Source organism: Phalacrocorax aristotelis, chromosome 1 (genome assembly GCF_949628215.1).
Source record: "Phalacrocorax aristotelis chromosome 1, bGulAri2.1, whole genome shotgun sequence".
NCBI classification, from domain to species: domain Eukaryota; kingdom Metazoa; phylum Chordata; class Aves; order Suliformes; family Phalacrocoracidae; genus Phalacrocorax; species Phalacrocorax aristotelis.
The window spans coordinates 1,787,737-1,802,250 of NC_134276.1; the positions used below are offsets into that span (position 1 = coordinate 1,787,737).

At 49.7% G+C, this 14,514-nt stretch overlaps 1 protein-coding gene across 1 annotated transcript in view; it reads left to right on the top strand.

Annotated features, from left to right (window-relative positions):
- RNF169 (ring finger protein 169) overlaps nt 1–14,514 on the top strand; it is a 38,509-nt gene that overhangs the window by 17,884 nt on the left and 6,111 nt on the right. Inside the window, exons 3-5 of the mRNA XM_075110920.1 lie at nt 10,481–10,627; nt 11,524–11,636; nt 12,325–12,424. Of these exons, the coding sequence (XP_074967021.1) occupies nt 10,481–10,627; nt 11,524–11,636; nt 12,325–12,424 (360 nt within the window). The remainder of the gene's footprint in view (nt 1–10,480; nt 10,628–11,523; nt 11,637–12,324; nt 12,425–14,514) is intronic.

The window sequence follows — 14,514 nt, forward strand, 5'->3', positions numbered from 1 at the left end:
GTGTGATGGCCCGGATGGGTTTGCCTCTGCGCTGCCAGTTGCTTTGCTTCCATTGCTGCAGCCAGCCCCACAGGGCGTTTGCCACCATCCAGGAGTCAGTATAAAGATAGAGCACTGGCCACTTTTCCCGTTCAGCGATGTCTAAGGCCAGCTGGATGGCCTTTACCTCTGCAAACTGGCTCGATTCACCTTCTCCTTCAGCAGTTTCTGCTACTTGTCGTGTAGGACTCCATACAGCAGCCTTCCATCTCCGGTGCTTTCCCACAAGGCGACAGGACCCATCAGTGAGCAGGGTGTATTGCTTCTCATCTTCTGGCAGTTTGTTATACAGTGGGGCTTCTTCAGCACGTGTCACCTCCTCCTCTGGTGATAATCCAAAATCTTTGCCTTCTGGCCAGTCCATAATCACTTCCAAGATTCCTGGGCCACTGGGGTTTCCTACTCGAGCCTGCTGGCTGATCAGTGCAACCCATTTACTCCACGTAGCATCAGTTGCATGGTGTGTGGAGGGGATGTTTCCTTTGAACATCCAGCCCAGCACTGGCAGTCGGGGTGCCAGGAGCAGCTGTGCCTCAGTACCAACCACTTCTGAAGCAGCTCGGACCCCTTCATATGCTGCCAATATCTCTTTTTCAGTTGGAGTAGAGCGGGCTTCAGACCCTCTGTATCCCCGACTCCAAAACCCTAGGGGTCGACCCCGGGTCTCCCCAGGTGCTTTCTGCCAGAGGCTCCAGGTAGGGCCATTCTCCCCGGCTGCAGTGTAGGGCACATTTTTACATCTGGTCCTGCCCGGACTGGCCCAAGAGCTACTGCATGGACTATTTCTCGTTTAATCTGTTCAAAGGCTTGTCGTTGCTCAGGGCCCCATTTGAAATCATTCTTTTTCCGGGTCACTTGATAGAGAGGGCTCACGATCAGACTGTAATTTGGAATATGCATTCTCCAAAAACCCACAACGCCCAAGAAAGCTTGTGTTTCCTTTTTGCTAGTTGGTGGAGACATGGCTGCTATTTTGTTGATCACATCCATTGGGATCTGACGACGACCATCTTGCCATTTGATTCCTAAGAACTGGATTTCTCGTGCAGGTCCCTTCACCTTACTTTGTTTTATGGCAAAACCAGCTTTCAGAAGGATTTGGACTATTTTCTCTCCTTTCTCAAAAACTTCTTCCGCTGTGTTGCCCCACACAATGATGTCATCAATGTATTGAAGGTGTTCTGGAGCTTCTCCCTGTTCCAGTACAGTCTGAATCAGTCCATGGCAAATGGTAGGACTGTGTTTCCACCCCTGGGGCAGTCGATTCCAGGTGTACTGGACGCCCCTCCAGGTGAAAGCAAACTGTGGCCTGCACTCTGCTGCCAGAGGGATTGAGAAGAATGCATTAGCAATATCAATTGTGGCATACCACTTGGCCGCCTTTGACTCCAGTTCGTATTGAAGTTCTAGCATGTCTGGCACGGCAGCACTCAACGGTGGAGTGACTTCATTCAGGCCACGATAGTCTACTGTTAGTCTCCATTCTCCGTTAGACTTCCGCACTGGCCACATGGGACTGTTAAAGGGTGAGCGGGTCTTACTGATGACTCCTTGGCTCCTCAGTTGGTGAATGAGTTTATGGATGGGGATCAGAGAGTCTCTGTTGGTGCGATATTGCCGCCGGTGCACTGTTGTGATGGCGATTGGCACCTGTTGTTCTTTGACCTTCAGCAACCCCACCACAGAAGGGTCCTTTGAGAGACCAGGCAAGGTAGACAGCTGTTCAGTTTCTTCCGTCTCCAAGGCAGCTACACCAAAAGCCCACCTGTACCCTTTTGGGTCCTTGAAATACCCTCTCCTGAGGTAGTCTATGCCAAGGATGCACGGAGCCTCTGGGCCAGTCACAATGGGGTGCTTCTGCCACTCATTCCCAGTGAGGCTCACTTCGGCCTCCAGTACAGTTAGCTCTTGGGATCCCCCTGTCACTCCAGCAATGCTGATGGGTTCTGCCCCTATATAGTTTGATGGCATTAAGGTGCACTGTGCGCCGGTGTCCACTAAAGCTTTATACTCCTGTGGGTCGGACGTGCCAGGCCATCGGATCCACACAGTCCAGTAAACCCGGTTATCCCTTTCCTCCACCCGGCTGCAGGCAGGGCCCCTCTAGTCCTGATCATGGCAGTCACAACTCACTTCCTGTAAATGTGAATCAGGAGTCCCTCTATTACACTTAGAAATAAAATCTGCGCTTCTACTCCTCTGTCTGGGGACTTGCTCGCTGGACACTGGAGCAGCAGCTTTCCTGGAAGAACCTCCCTGAGTGACTGTTCTTCCTTGCAGTTCATGTACTCGTGCCTGTAGGGTCGAAGTAGGCTTGCCATCCCACCTCATCATGTCCTCTCCGTGGTCACGCAGGTAGAACCATAGGGTGGCCCGTGGTGTGTATCCCCTCCTTTGAGCCAAAGGACGCTTATTCCTAACAGCTGAGACACTACCCTGTCGAGGTGGGGAGTAGGACAGATCTTTGAGTTGCTGGACCTCTTGGGATAGTTTCTCCACAGCAGAGACAAGCGAGGAAGAGATATTTGTGTCGTAATCCCGGAGTCTATCTATCACCTCTGCCACCGTTGGTGTCTCGTCATCTTTCCAGGACATCACTGCCAATGAGTTTGCGTGCGAAGATGGTGCGCTCCGTACAAACTTCCGCCACATGGGTCGTGTGCGCTCGGCTTCATCTGGATCTTTGGATGACCGTTGATCGTCCAGGTCACCATAAATCACCTCAAACACAGCTAATTCCCTTAGATACTGGATGCCTTTCTCCACAGTTGTCCATTTTCCTGGGCGATATGTAACATCTTCTTTAAAGGGATACCTTTCCTTCACTCCGGGCAGGAGTCGCCTCCAGAGGCTGAGGGCTTGTGGTTTTTTTCCAATTGCTTTGTCAACGCCCCCTTCCCCAGAAAGGGATCCCAATTGTTTGGCTTCTTTTCCCTCTAGTTCCAGGCTACTGGCCCCATTATCCCAGCATCGGAGCAGCCAGGTGGCAATGTGCTCACCTGAACGACGGCTGAAATCTTTTTGCATATCTCGCAACTCGCTTAAGGACAGGGATCGGGTGGTCTCTATTTCATTTATTACTTCTCCCTCCTCTCCCCGCGATGTCCCTGGTCCTTCATCATCCCGTTCTAAACGAGTTGATGTCCGCTTCCAATATTTCGTCTTATGTATGGGGGCAACTGATACTGGTGCGGGTTTATTTTCTGAGCTAGCTCCGGTACTTGTTGTGGGGGTTTGAGTGGCTGCAGTGCCTGTTGTCAGGGCTGGATTGCCTACAGTGCCAGTCACTTTGCATTTCAATCCAGAGACGTTCTCTTCCCCCTGGGGGCACTGAATACTGTTGAGCAGGGCTCGGTATGCATGGGCCAGACCCCAGCACGTTGCAGTTATCTGTGTCTCTCTGGAGTTCCCAGCGTAACAACATACTTTCTCCAAATATTCTACTAGTTTTTTAGGATTCTGCACTTGCTCGGGGGTGAAACTCCAAAACACTGGGGGTGCCCACTGCCCTAGGTATTTGCCCATGCTATCCCACATGCCCTGCCACTCGTAACTATCAAGCCTCGGGGCAGATTTCTGGGTGATATTCTTAAGTTGCTTAGTCAAAACCAAAACAACATGCCCAAAAACTAACAATAAGTGCACCTTAACCACCCAAGGATGTTCAAGATACAAAAACGTTGTTGTAACAAAGGCACAGACATCATAGAACAAAGTTGCAAAGGTATTATTCTGTATTTCCTCCACATAAAATCTCTCAGAGGAGGAGGTATAATTGCTAATCGCCTCAACAAGGTGGTATCCCAAGTACAGTAACGGTTTCAGCAAAAACCCCAAATACCAGATAAAGCTGAAAACGAGTGTTTGTATAACAAATCTTGTAGGCAAAATGTTACTAATCACAGCAGAACACAGCAGACTCAAACAACCAACACCGATCTTTAACACCAACTGCAAAAAGGACAACATGGTGCTGGGACCAGCAGCTGTTGTTATCTCCAACCCTTGAGCCCCACGTTGGGCGCCAAAAAGACTGTCGTGGTTTAGCGGCAGCTCAGCCCCACACAGCCGCTCGCTCGCTCCCCACCGGTAGATGGGGGAGAGAATCAGAAGGGTAACGCTCGTGCGTTGGGATAAGAACAGTTTAATAATTAAAATTAAAAGAAACAACAGTAGAAATGCAATGTAAAGGAGAACAACGAGAGGCGCAAAGCCCCGGGGGAGGGGGGAAGGGAGGGGAGAGGGGGAACGAACCGCCGGAACAAACCGCACGCGCCGCAGCCACCCGCGGCCCACCGACCCGACGCCGCGCCGCCCCCGCGCTGCCACTGCCCCCCCTCAATATATTGGCCATGGTGTCACATGGTATGGAATGAACCTGCCACTGGCCAGTCGGGGTCAGCCGCCCCCACCATGGCCCTGCCCCTCCCAGCCCCCCCGCCACGCCACGCGGCAGAGCGCGGGAAGCTGGAAAGGCAGCCGACCCCCACAGTGAGGAGAATTAACCCCTTCTCAGCCAAAACCAGCACACTTTGGCTTAAAGAAGAAATAAAGCTTGTCATGTAGGTATTAACTGTAAACCTTGCCAGGGTTTTATAAATCTCTCGGTAACAGTGAGCGGGAGACTTTCCATGATGATACTGGAGCTAACTCACTATTGATGCTGCCAGACTTGGTGCTTGATGTCTTCAATCCAGCTGCAAGGCCAGAATTTCCCGGGTGTCCAGAGGAGCGGGAACCGCCTGAGTTCGTTGAGGCAGGATCTTTGCTCTGCAGTTCTTCCAGCCGCCTCCAGACTGATGCATATCTGGATCTTCTGGAAGGATTAAACCACCTTCTCTCCTGTGGTCTATAAAACTTTTATAGGAGGATCACATCCGTGCAGGACGAAGTGGGTACTTGGTCCCCGGTTGTTAATGCCGATCACTCCGTTACCTACTTTGAATATTAGCTATAAAGCTCAAGTAAGCACGTTTGAAGCGTAGTCAGACCGCAGCTGAAGAGGTTTTTGTATCTACCCCTTGACTTCAGCAAAAAGATACCACGTGCAGTCCAGTGCCAGCACTTCTCACTTCCCCACCAGTCAAAAGGAAGCACTTCAACGTGCTTCTGGCATTTTGGGCATGGTTTCGTCTCGTTCCTGTTCGGCCTGCTGCCTTCCCCTTTTTGCTCTCACTGGCACACGGGAGATAGCTTTCTTTCCCCTGCTGACTTAAACTCACTTTTGATAAACCTTGTGTGAAAGAGCTGGGGTGTGGGGGAGATTCTCTGAATCATCATCTAAGAGGAAAGGGCAATGTAATTTTGCTGGCAAAATGGCAGCTGACAGTGCACTCGCGCTTTTTCCTTATTCTGGACAAAACTGTGGCTCTTGCCGCTTTGTGAGAGTTTCTTGGTGTCTCTGAACTTCTGAATTAGGCAGGAGGCGGCGAGAACTCAGGTTTGGGAATCGAACCTCGTGTATAACTGGGCTTCCCTCTGTGTCTCGAGGCAAGAGATTTCATCTCAGCTTCCCTGCCCGTGGAACAGGGATAGCCCGTGCTGGCTTTCCTCCTGGGGCAGGGAGCGGAGCGTTCAAAGGCTTTTACATCTCCCAGATCTGAGTTGGTTTATAAATCCTAGCTCTTGACCTGCTTCCCAGCCTTTTGCAGTTGAAAACAAAAGTAGTTACCATCATTATGTCCTGAAGAATTGTTATTTGAAGCGGATAACCTCAACAGTGTCATTTTCTCAACTGGCTTTTGGAACGAGATGAAATGGTTGCTGTCTGTGAGGTGTTTTTTCTTCCTCTTTTACACAGCGCACTTGGTGCTCTTGTATTTTATATTTTTTCCAAAGGAGGATATCGTTCCTGTGTACTAAAACCCTAACTCATCCTGTTAAGCTGTCTTTCTATCACAAGCAGTCTATTGCTTGTAATCACACGCAATCAGGAGGGAAACTCCTACCTGAGGCATGTGCTGACATGCAGCTTTCCAGCGGCACGGGTAGAGAGAGCAGGCTCGGGGAGTGAGCAAGCAAACCCGGACACTTTATGGAGTGAAGAGAAGATGTCAAACGTGAGTGTACCAAACTTTTGGAAATGAATGTTAGTATCAAGAATGACGTTCCCAAAATTCTCATTTCTTGAGCAATTCTTGAGAAAAAAAAAATTGTGATTTGCTTGTACAGTATTTTTCCCTGCCAACAGGATATCCGAAAGGGCTACAGGCAGGTTCAAATGCGTTTTCTGGTGTCCGTACTGCTAATAGCAGCCGTCGGTCCTGCGTCCTGTATTTCAAAGATGCTACTCAGGTAACATAAGATACTTCTCCCAGGGTAGATGTTTCACATCAGCTTGTTTCAGTTTCTAGTCCCAGCACAGTATCACCACATTTGTAAGTAAATTCTCTGGGCGATAATTTGCATGAGGCTACTTAAAATTATTTTTTTTAACAAGTACAAATATTATCAGAGTTTGCCTTTGTTTGCAACCTGAATTATGGACCTAAATTCCTTTTTGTATCCCGTTAATTAGGGCCGGGATCCTGTTGTTGCTTTTTTTGCTGTTCACTGTCAGCAGAGCTCGTGCTGGCACCTCCCATTAACTGTGCCACGGGTTGGCCTAAAATCCTTAAATATTCCTGTGTGTGGTTACACATGCTTGTGGCTTTGGATTTGGGAAGTGAGTGTAATTGTATAAGTTAGAAAAAAAGCAAAGGTTTCCGTATAGCTTTCTTCCGTGTGAGAAATACGGAAGGGACACGTGTGCTGGGTAGTATTTCAGCTGGCATAAGAGAGTCATCTTTTTTGATAAATCTTGATGTGAACTTGTTTTTCAGATACTTAAAAATGGCTCCTTAAAGAGCAGAAATATTGTTCATGAAACGTACGGCAGACTATTCATCATGTCCGCATCATGTGGCCATTATATTAGTCAGACCCTGTGTTGTAGTTATTGCTTGAGGTTATTAATAGATCAGGAATTTAAAGATACATCTTAAAACAACCGTAAACGAGAAGCCAAACCAGTCTTTGGAAACATTTGCTAAACACCCACAATCAACCAAACGGCGGGGGCGTTCCTGCTTTCTACCTTCTCTCCTCCTGCCTCTCTCTTCCTTGTGTCTGAGGGTTCAACTTCAGGATTCGGGTCCTTCCCAGTCTGAAAATCATTGCGTGCTTTTCCTGTCATGCATCGTGAACTCTGCTTTCTTTGTCATCGGCATGTCTGTGCTTCCCCCGCCCACCCCTGCGGCAGGGAAGGAAATACAAAATATTTTCAGGAAAATAATGAGTTGTTGTGATGTCGCCCGCTGCCTTTACGTGCAGTGCTGTAGGATCCGTGCTCGAGCTGCCCGCGGGTGCCTTGAGCTTTACTGGAGGGCACCAGGTGCCGCGGCACTGCTCTCCTGGGAGGCGAGGGGCAAATTCATAGAATCACAGAAGGGTTTGGGTGGGAAGGGACCTTAGAGATCACCCAGTCCAACCCCCTGCCATGGGCAGGGACATCCCCAACTCGATCAGGTCGCTCAGAGCCCCGTCCAGCCTCACCTGGGATGTGTCCAGGGATGGGGCATCGACCACCTCTCGGGGCAACCTGGGCCAGTGTCTCACCACCCTCAGAGTAAAGTATTTCTTCTTTAGATCCAGTCTGAATCTCCCCTCCTTTAGTTTAAAACCATCCCCCCTTGGCCTGTCACAGCAGGCCTTGCTAAAGAGGTCACCCCCACCCTTCCTACAGCCCCCCTTTAAGCCCTGGGGGGCCGCAATAAGGTCTCCCCGCAGCCTTCTCTTCCCCAGGCTGAACAACCCCAGCTCTCCCAGCCCGGCCTCGCAGCAGAGGGGCTCCAGCCCTCGGAGCATTTCTGTGCCCCCTCTGGCCCCGCTCCAACAGCCCCGTGTCTGTCCCGTGCTGAGGAGCCCCGAGCTGGAGGCGGCGCTGCAGGGGGGTCTCCCAGAGCGGGGCAGGGGGGCAGCACCCCCTCCCTCGCCCTGCTGCCCGCGCTGCTGGGGATGCAGCCCCGGGCACGGGTGGGGGTCTGGGCTGCGAGCGCACGTTGCCGGCTCGTGTCCAGCTTTTCACCCCCAGCACCCCCAAGCCCTTCTCGGCAGGGCTGCCCTCCATCCCCCATCCCCCAGCCTGTGTGGGTACCGGGGGTGGCCCCGGCCCAGGGGCAGGACCTTGCACTTGGCCTTGGCCAAATTGCAGTGGTGTGAGAAGACAGGACAGCATCGAGATGCCTACACTCAAATGTGAGGAATAAACAGAAGTATTTTATTTCCTAGTGCTTAGCCGTAGCTGTGATCCATCGGCATGATGGGGACCTGTCAGTCAAAGACTTGTTTTCCCAGACAAGGATGACTTGGTTGGGTGGAGGAGGAAGGAAGGACCTGCTACATATACATGTAGATGTAGACTATTCATGGCCTATGTGTAAGGCTGCCCTTGGGGAAGGGGTGAGAGCCAAGCTGGGTGAATGGCCGGGTGATGAGTGAGGTGGGAGCTGGGTGATGCTGTCCTGGGCAGGGACGATTGGATGGGACTACCTAACGTACATACCGCGGAGCCTGTTTGCCAGGAGAAGGTGGTGGAAAGGAGGAGGAAAGGGGGTTTGTTGGTTTTGAGTGGCAAGTCTGCAGAAAAGAGGGCCTGGCAGAAATGGGGTGTTTGATTCCTTAAGTAAAGGGGAGCAAAATAATGCAGTGGGACAGGAAGCCCATCGGAGTCGTGGACCGTGCTGGGGATAATCCCTTGGTTCAGGAAGGGATTATCAGGAAGGTTCAGGTTTCTGCAGGGAGAGCTTGGATGGGAGGAGCTTGTGGACACCGAAGATTGACCTTGGTTAGTCAAAAGGGATCACCTAAGTGATGGACTGTGTTTTTTTGAGGGAAGGAAGGAAGAAAAGTGTTTGCATTTCTCTGGAATCTACTTGTTACCCACTTTCCTTATTACTGGACTTCCACAAGCTCAAGAATGGGTAGGGGATCTTCTGGGACGATAAAAGAGTATACGGGGACTGGCAGCTAATGGAAGAGGCACGCTCTGGAAGGCACAGCGAAAAAGCCTGCGGTGCAGAAAAAGGATGGGAACTGCAGCAAGATGTAGCTTGGGTCTGCCGAGGCAGTTCTGTAGGGTTCTTGTGCAGCCTTCAGGTTTGTGAAATTCAGTAGTGCAGCACGTGGATGAAGTAATGTTGTACCGTAGCCTTTTTGAATTGCCAGGGTGGTAAAAAGTAGCAAGAAAACATCTAAGAATGCATTGGGATTCAAGAAAAACAAAAGGAAATATAGGGGAGGTGATACGAAAAAGGCTGAAAGTGCTTGGTGCCGCCTTTGGATAAGAATTCTGAAATTGCAGGAATGTATTAAAAAAGCAAGGGGATTTCTATCAGGGTTACCTACGCGGGGCAGAGTAGGAAGCCAGGAGGTAAAAGCAAATGCGTCGGGCGTGGTGCGCAGGCAGCGGCTGTTCGATGGGCAGCAGGCAGGATCCGTTCCAACCGTAATGATTGTCTGATTCTATCTCAAGTCACCAGTGACAGGGCGAGAGGGAACGGCCTCAAGCTGCGTCAGGGGAGGTTTAGGTTGGGTGTGAGGGAAAATGCCTTCCCTGCCAGAGCGGTCAGGCCCTGGCACAGGCTGCCCAGAGAGGTGGGGGAGTCACCGTCCCTGGGGGGGTTCAACCACCGTGTAGCCGTGGGACTTGGGGCCATAGTTTAGGAGGCCTGGGGGTGTGGGGTTGGGGGTTGGCCTTGATGACCCGAGAGGTCTTTTCCAACCTTAACGATCCTATGAGTCTCTGTACCTTGTGTCCTAGATCCTGGCACTCACTTGCACTTCTCATCCACATTTGTGCTTCAGCTGATAAACTGAATTCAAGTTTGGGGCCTCCAGTTGGCCATCGGAGGGTTAGGTAACCTCTCTGGATCTTCTCCATCCCAACACGTCAATGAAACAATAGGGTTTCAGATAGTGTCTAGGCTTCAACGTGGGAATTGCTGTATCTAACCAATTTTAATTTAGGTGATGCTGTCTCTGCATCTGCCCAATCGTGTGTACTGCGTTGCAGCCCATTTGAAGACTAAAATTGAAATAGCATAGCTTGCATGAAACTACTGGTTTGCGCATTTTTATTTGTAGCATGATTATCTACAAGTAGACAAAAGCTTTTGTCTCTCTTATTTTAGAAGATGGTGTAGCGGAGGAGTCTTTGTCAAACCCTGGACCCAACAGTGCCTTTGCTGTTTTGCAAAGAAGAAAATATCCATGGCATTTGTGTAGAGTGCATGAACATGAAAGCATTGTAGAAACAAACCGATCTTCACATTATTGTTAGAGTAGAGAAATGAAGACACAAAATTAAATGATGTGGCCGTACTATTGGGAAATCACTTGCTGGCAACCAGGTGTAGGACTTAAAACATTTCAAATACTCTGTCCCTTTTGTCATTATTTCCAGCTGAGAGAAGAAAAACTACAAGAAGACAAAGCTTCTGAGGATCTCATTCACAAGTTCATTCTAGATGACATGGACGTTGCAAAAAGAAAAATGGAAGAACAGCAGAAGAAAGATGAACCTTTAGTGCTTAAAGTGAACCAGGAGTGTGTAAGTAAGCTTGTGCTTCTCTTTCCTCTCCCCATCATAGAGGCTGACTGGTAGGTGAGATGCTGCTACGACTCAGTCCTGGAACAAGAACCAGGTTTTTTTAAGACCGTGACTGGTTGAGTATCTCCTGTTCCTGCCCGTTGAAACTGGGAGCTTGCCAGGGTTAGTTGACTGACTTCGTTATAGCCCTTGAAGGCTATGAGCTAACAGATTATAAAGATCCGCGTTAATGAGAACTGTCTTCCAAGGTTTGTTATGACTACAGATGTTCTTCTAGAGGTTTCTGTCCCCACTTTTACCCACTTCACTCATGACTGAAGGTGCAGCTCTTCCAAATGCATCAGTTAAATCTGCAGAGATAACTGCTCTGCTTTGTGTATCGTTGGTCTCCAGGCATATGTGCATTTCCATGAACATTTCTCCATGACCCGTCTACAGCGTAGGTGTGCAACCCTGTGCTCCAACAGATTCTTCATGCTGAGTCTTGCCTGTTTCTTATTTCAGTTGTGAGACTCCGCAGGAAATGCTTTTAAGATTTAAAGACTGATAGGCTGATACGTGGGTACTGAATAACACCCTGTAGTACCTTTCTTGTAGGGTTTTCTCGCGTTTCCTTGACCAGTAAATTAACTTTCTTCAATGACTGACAGCTACACACAGGAGCTGCATGCTTATTTTTGCGCTATTTATGCTTTTGGGGCCAGTCCCTGAGCTGTTACAGTTCCAGCAAGGAGAGCCGTGCGAGCACGTGTATCTGCGTTCTCAGTTTACGTCCTCTAGGTGTAATCACTACGGGGGCTTTTGGAATCTTTAATCTCTTTGCAAGAGAAAGCTTTCTTTTCCAAGTGATTCTTTTTGTCGTACACATCAGCTAACTCTTCCTTGATTGACTTCAGTTTCCTGAACGTCTCTCGGATTCAGAGAATGAAGAACCATTCCAGGGCAAGCAAACCCATCGATCGGCTTTTGTTTCCAAGACCAGCGCCTACTCCTTTGCCTTCCTTTCAGGGTAAGATGCTGAGACTCGGCTAATGTTCGTTACAGCTGTAAATCGCACGTTCTTTTGACTGTTGTTCTAAACATACCTGAGATGCTTTAAATGTAACTAAAATGGTTGTTCCAGTCCAAAATAAGTAATATTTTTTCTCGAATTTTAGAACAGACTGATTGGTAGAGTATCTCTGTCTGATGACATCCTACCTTTTATAAGATCCTGGGCGTTAACGAAGTCAATGTTGATCCCACAAAGCAGAAAAATCATTGCCTGTAGATTTAAATGACAGAAATAAGGTACAGAATCCTGCGCGATGGACTCGAGCGCTGGATCCTTCTCCAGCGCAGATATTAAGAGAGAGCGTCAGCCCCAAACAGCTTCTCAGTGAAAGCAGTTGCACGACGCGGTGGAAGTTGCTGAGTAACTAAGTGTTTGTTCACATGAGAAGCACAGAGGTTTCCATAGCATCACCATTAGCTCTGACCTCAATTAGTTACAAACCATAGGCGGAGGTGTCGGCGTGTTTAGCGCGAAGCCCTTGAACACAGGCCAGGGCTCTGCGGCAGATCCAAGATTCCGGGATCCCTTTGTCTCCTAGAGCTGGGCGCTGCCGGGGCTGATGCCTCCCCCACAGGTAGCTGCTGCCAGGGCTGTTGGGCTGCCTGTTCCTGAGGTCACAGTCTCTCACACATCTGCTTTTCAGGAACCTAACCGCCAAGGTGGAAAGGAGCCGGAGCTGCAACGACACCATTCAGGAGAGATCAAAGAGCAGGCAGAGATCAGCCCCAGCCAACAAAACAAAGGTACCGGCTTGCGTCTGGAAACAGAGAGTTTCCATGTGTAAATGTTCTTATCTGAGGTTACACAGCGCCAGCAATCTGGAGCTATAGAACACTGTGTTTGCGGCGCTGTCAGTGCTGCGATATCGCCATGGGGCCAATCGCTTCCTTGTAGCTCACAATAAAAACCTGCTAGGTTAGAAATTACTAAGCAGAAAAGCAGACGGCTTACAGTGTTGTTGGTTATTGGACGGTAATTGGACGTTGGAGGGTACTCATCGTGCTTTTGTTTTGTAATTAATTTTCTTTTCAAGGCTGAATCCCCAGCCAATTAAAGAAAACTCTTCTAGAAGTTCAGAAAAAAATCCTCTCTTCTCCCTTTCTCTCCTGTTCTTTCCAAAGCAGTTTAAACAGAGCAAAACTCATCGCTCTCCTGATGTTAGGATACTTTCTTTTCCACTTCCACGCTATGGGAAGAGCTGGCCTGGTCTTCCGTCCCCTCGCATCCAGCAGACCAAGTGAATTAACTGTCTCTGTTGCCCTGTGCAACAGGCCTGGCTCTTCAGTGCACCGCAGTGCTCCAAAATGAGCGGTGACTGCGAAGCACCGCTGAAAACGCGAGCCAGAGGTTTATCAGGCTCTTCCAGCAGTAACTGCTGAGCACCTTCCACTCACTGGAGATGACCTTTGCCAACGCCGTTCCTCGCTCCGTGCCCGGCAGCACCGCTGACCTCTTTTGGCCCTGCCAGCAGATGCAGATTTTGCACGCTCGCTCTCGTACTGATCTCTGTCTCTGGGGCCGTGCTCTGCCTCCTTCCCGATGTGCCTCTCGGGCCCGTGGGATCCTGGTGGCTGGTAGCAGCAGCTTAAGTCATGAGAGCTGTGAGTTCTCAGCCTGGAACAGCTCCAGCGCTGCTCTGCCGGGGATGCTCGCTAGGATGTTCCACCTTCTTGTGCTGACACCCCTCCTTCTTGGGCTCAGTTTTCTCGCAGATGGAGAAGGGGAGGGTTCAATTCCGGAGGCCCCGTAACAAACAACAGCCTCTGCAATCCTTTGGGAGGTTAGTATGGTTGGTGCACTTGGCTTAGAAGATGTTAAAATCCCCTTTGGGCACATTAAGTTGACCCCAGTGATCACCCAGCTTGACATCTCTGAGGTTATGGACATGGACCATGGCCAGATTTAAAAGCCTGGTCCAGTTCCCATCTAAGCTGATAGGAGCTGGACTTTTTTTTGAGGCAGATGGTTTATGGACCTGGCCCATTAAGGCTTGTGTCACCAGTGTGTTCCACAAATCTCTTTTGACCCCAGAGTAAGCTAGTAGAAACAACTCTCGCTTGGGTTAAGCAAGGAAAGGCTAGCATTGTCTCAGACTAGCTGCTGGATAAAATAACTTCATCTTAGAGAAGAATAATACCATTGGCAATTGTGAATGTGCAGCTTTGATTTCTGATTATTTGTAGCTGGATTCTGTCGCGTTCCAAACGTGACTGCATTAGGGGATGGCCTTGGAGATGACAAGAAATGCTGCTCTTAAGCTCTGCTAGAGGCTGTCTCCAGCGCGGGGGCCTCGGTGTGCTCATCGAGGTTGTTCCACCAGTCTGCCTCAGGCGCATACACACCTTTTCTCGTGACGTTTTGCAGCGCAGTGTGTTAAACCTGGGCCAACTATTTATTCTTTCTCTCCCACGGCTTGGTAGGGAACACAAAACCCTTTGGAGATGATTCCCCTTGAAGAGCATGGCTTCCTTCAGCCAGGGCGGTGCGGTGCTTCTCGCTTTCTCCTTGTCTTGCCTTGCTTCAAGCTTTTTGCCGCCAGAGTGGTTGCCACTTGCCCTACCCCAGCATCCAGAACAGCTCTTACACTGAAATAAGTCTGAGACCCAGATCATGCTGGACTCCAGTGTCCCCTGCTTATGTGATATATCAGCCATGAAAGGTGTCACCACCAGCAGAGGCTGCCACGGCTGTTCCAGAGAGTTCTGCAGCTGGTTGGCTGCAGAAGCTGAGCATGGTAGCCTCACGTTCTCCTGTTTCCCTCTTCTCCTCTCACATGCTTGCCCGTATTTATCTCAATGACAAACTTTTTGAGCTGTGGTGCCTTGCCTTGCAG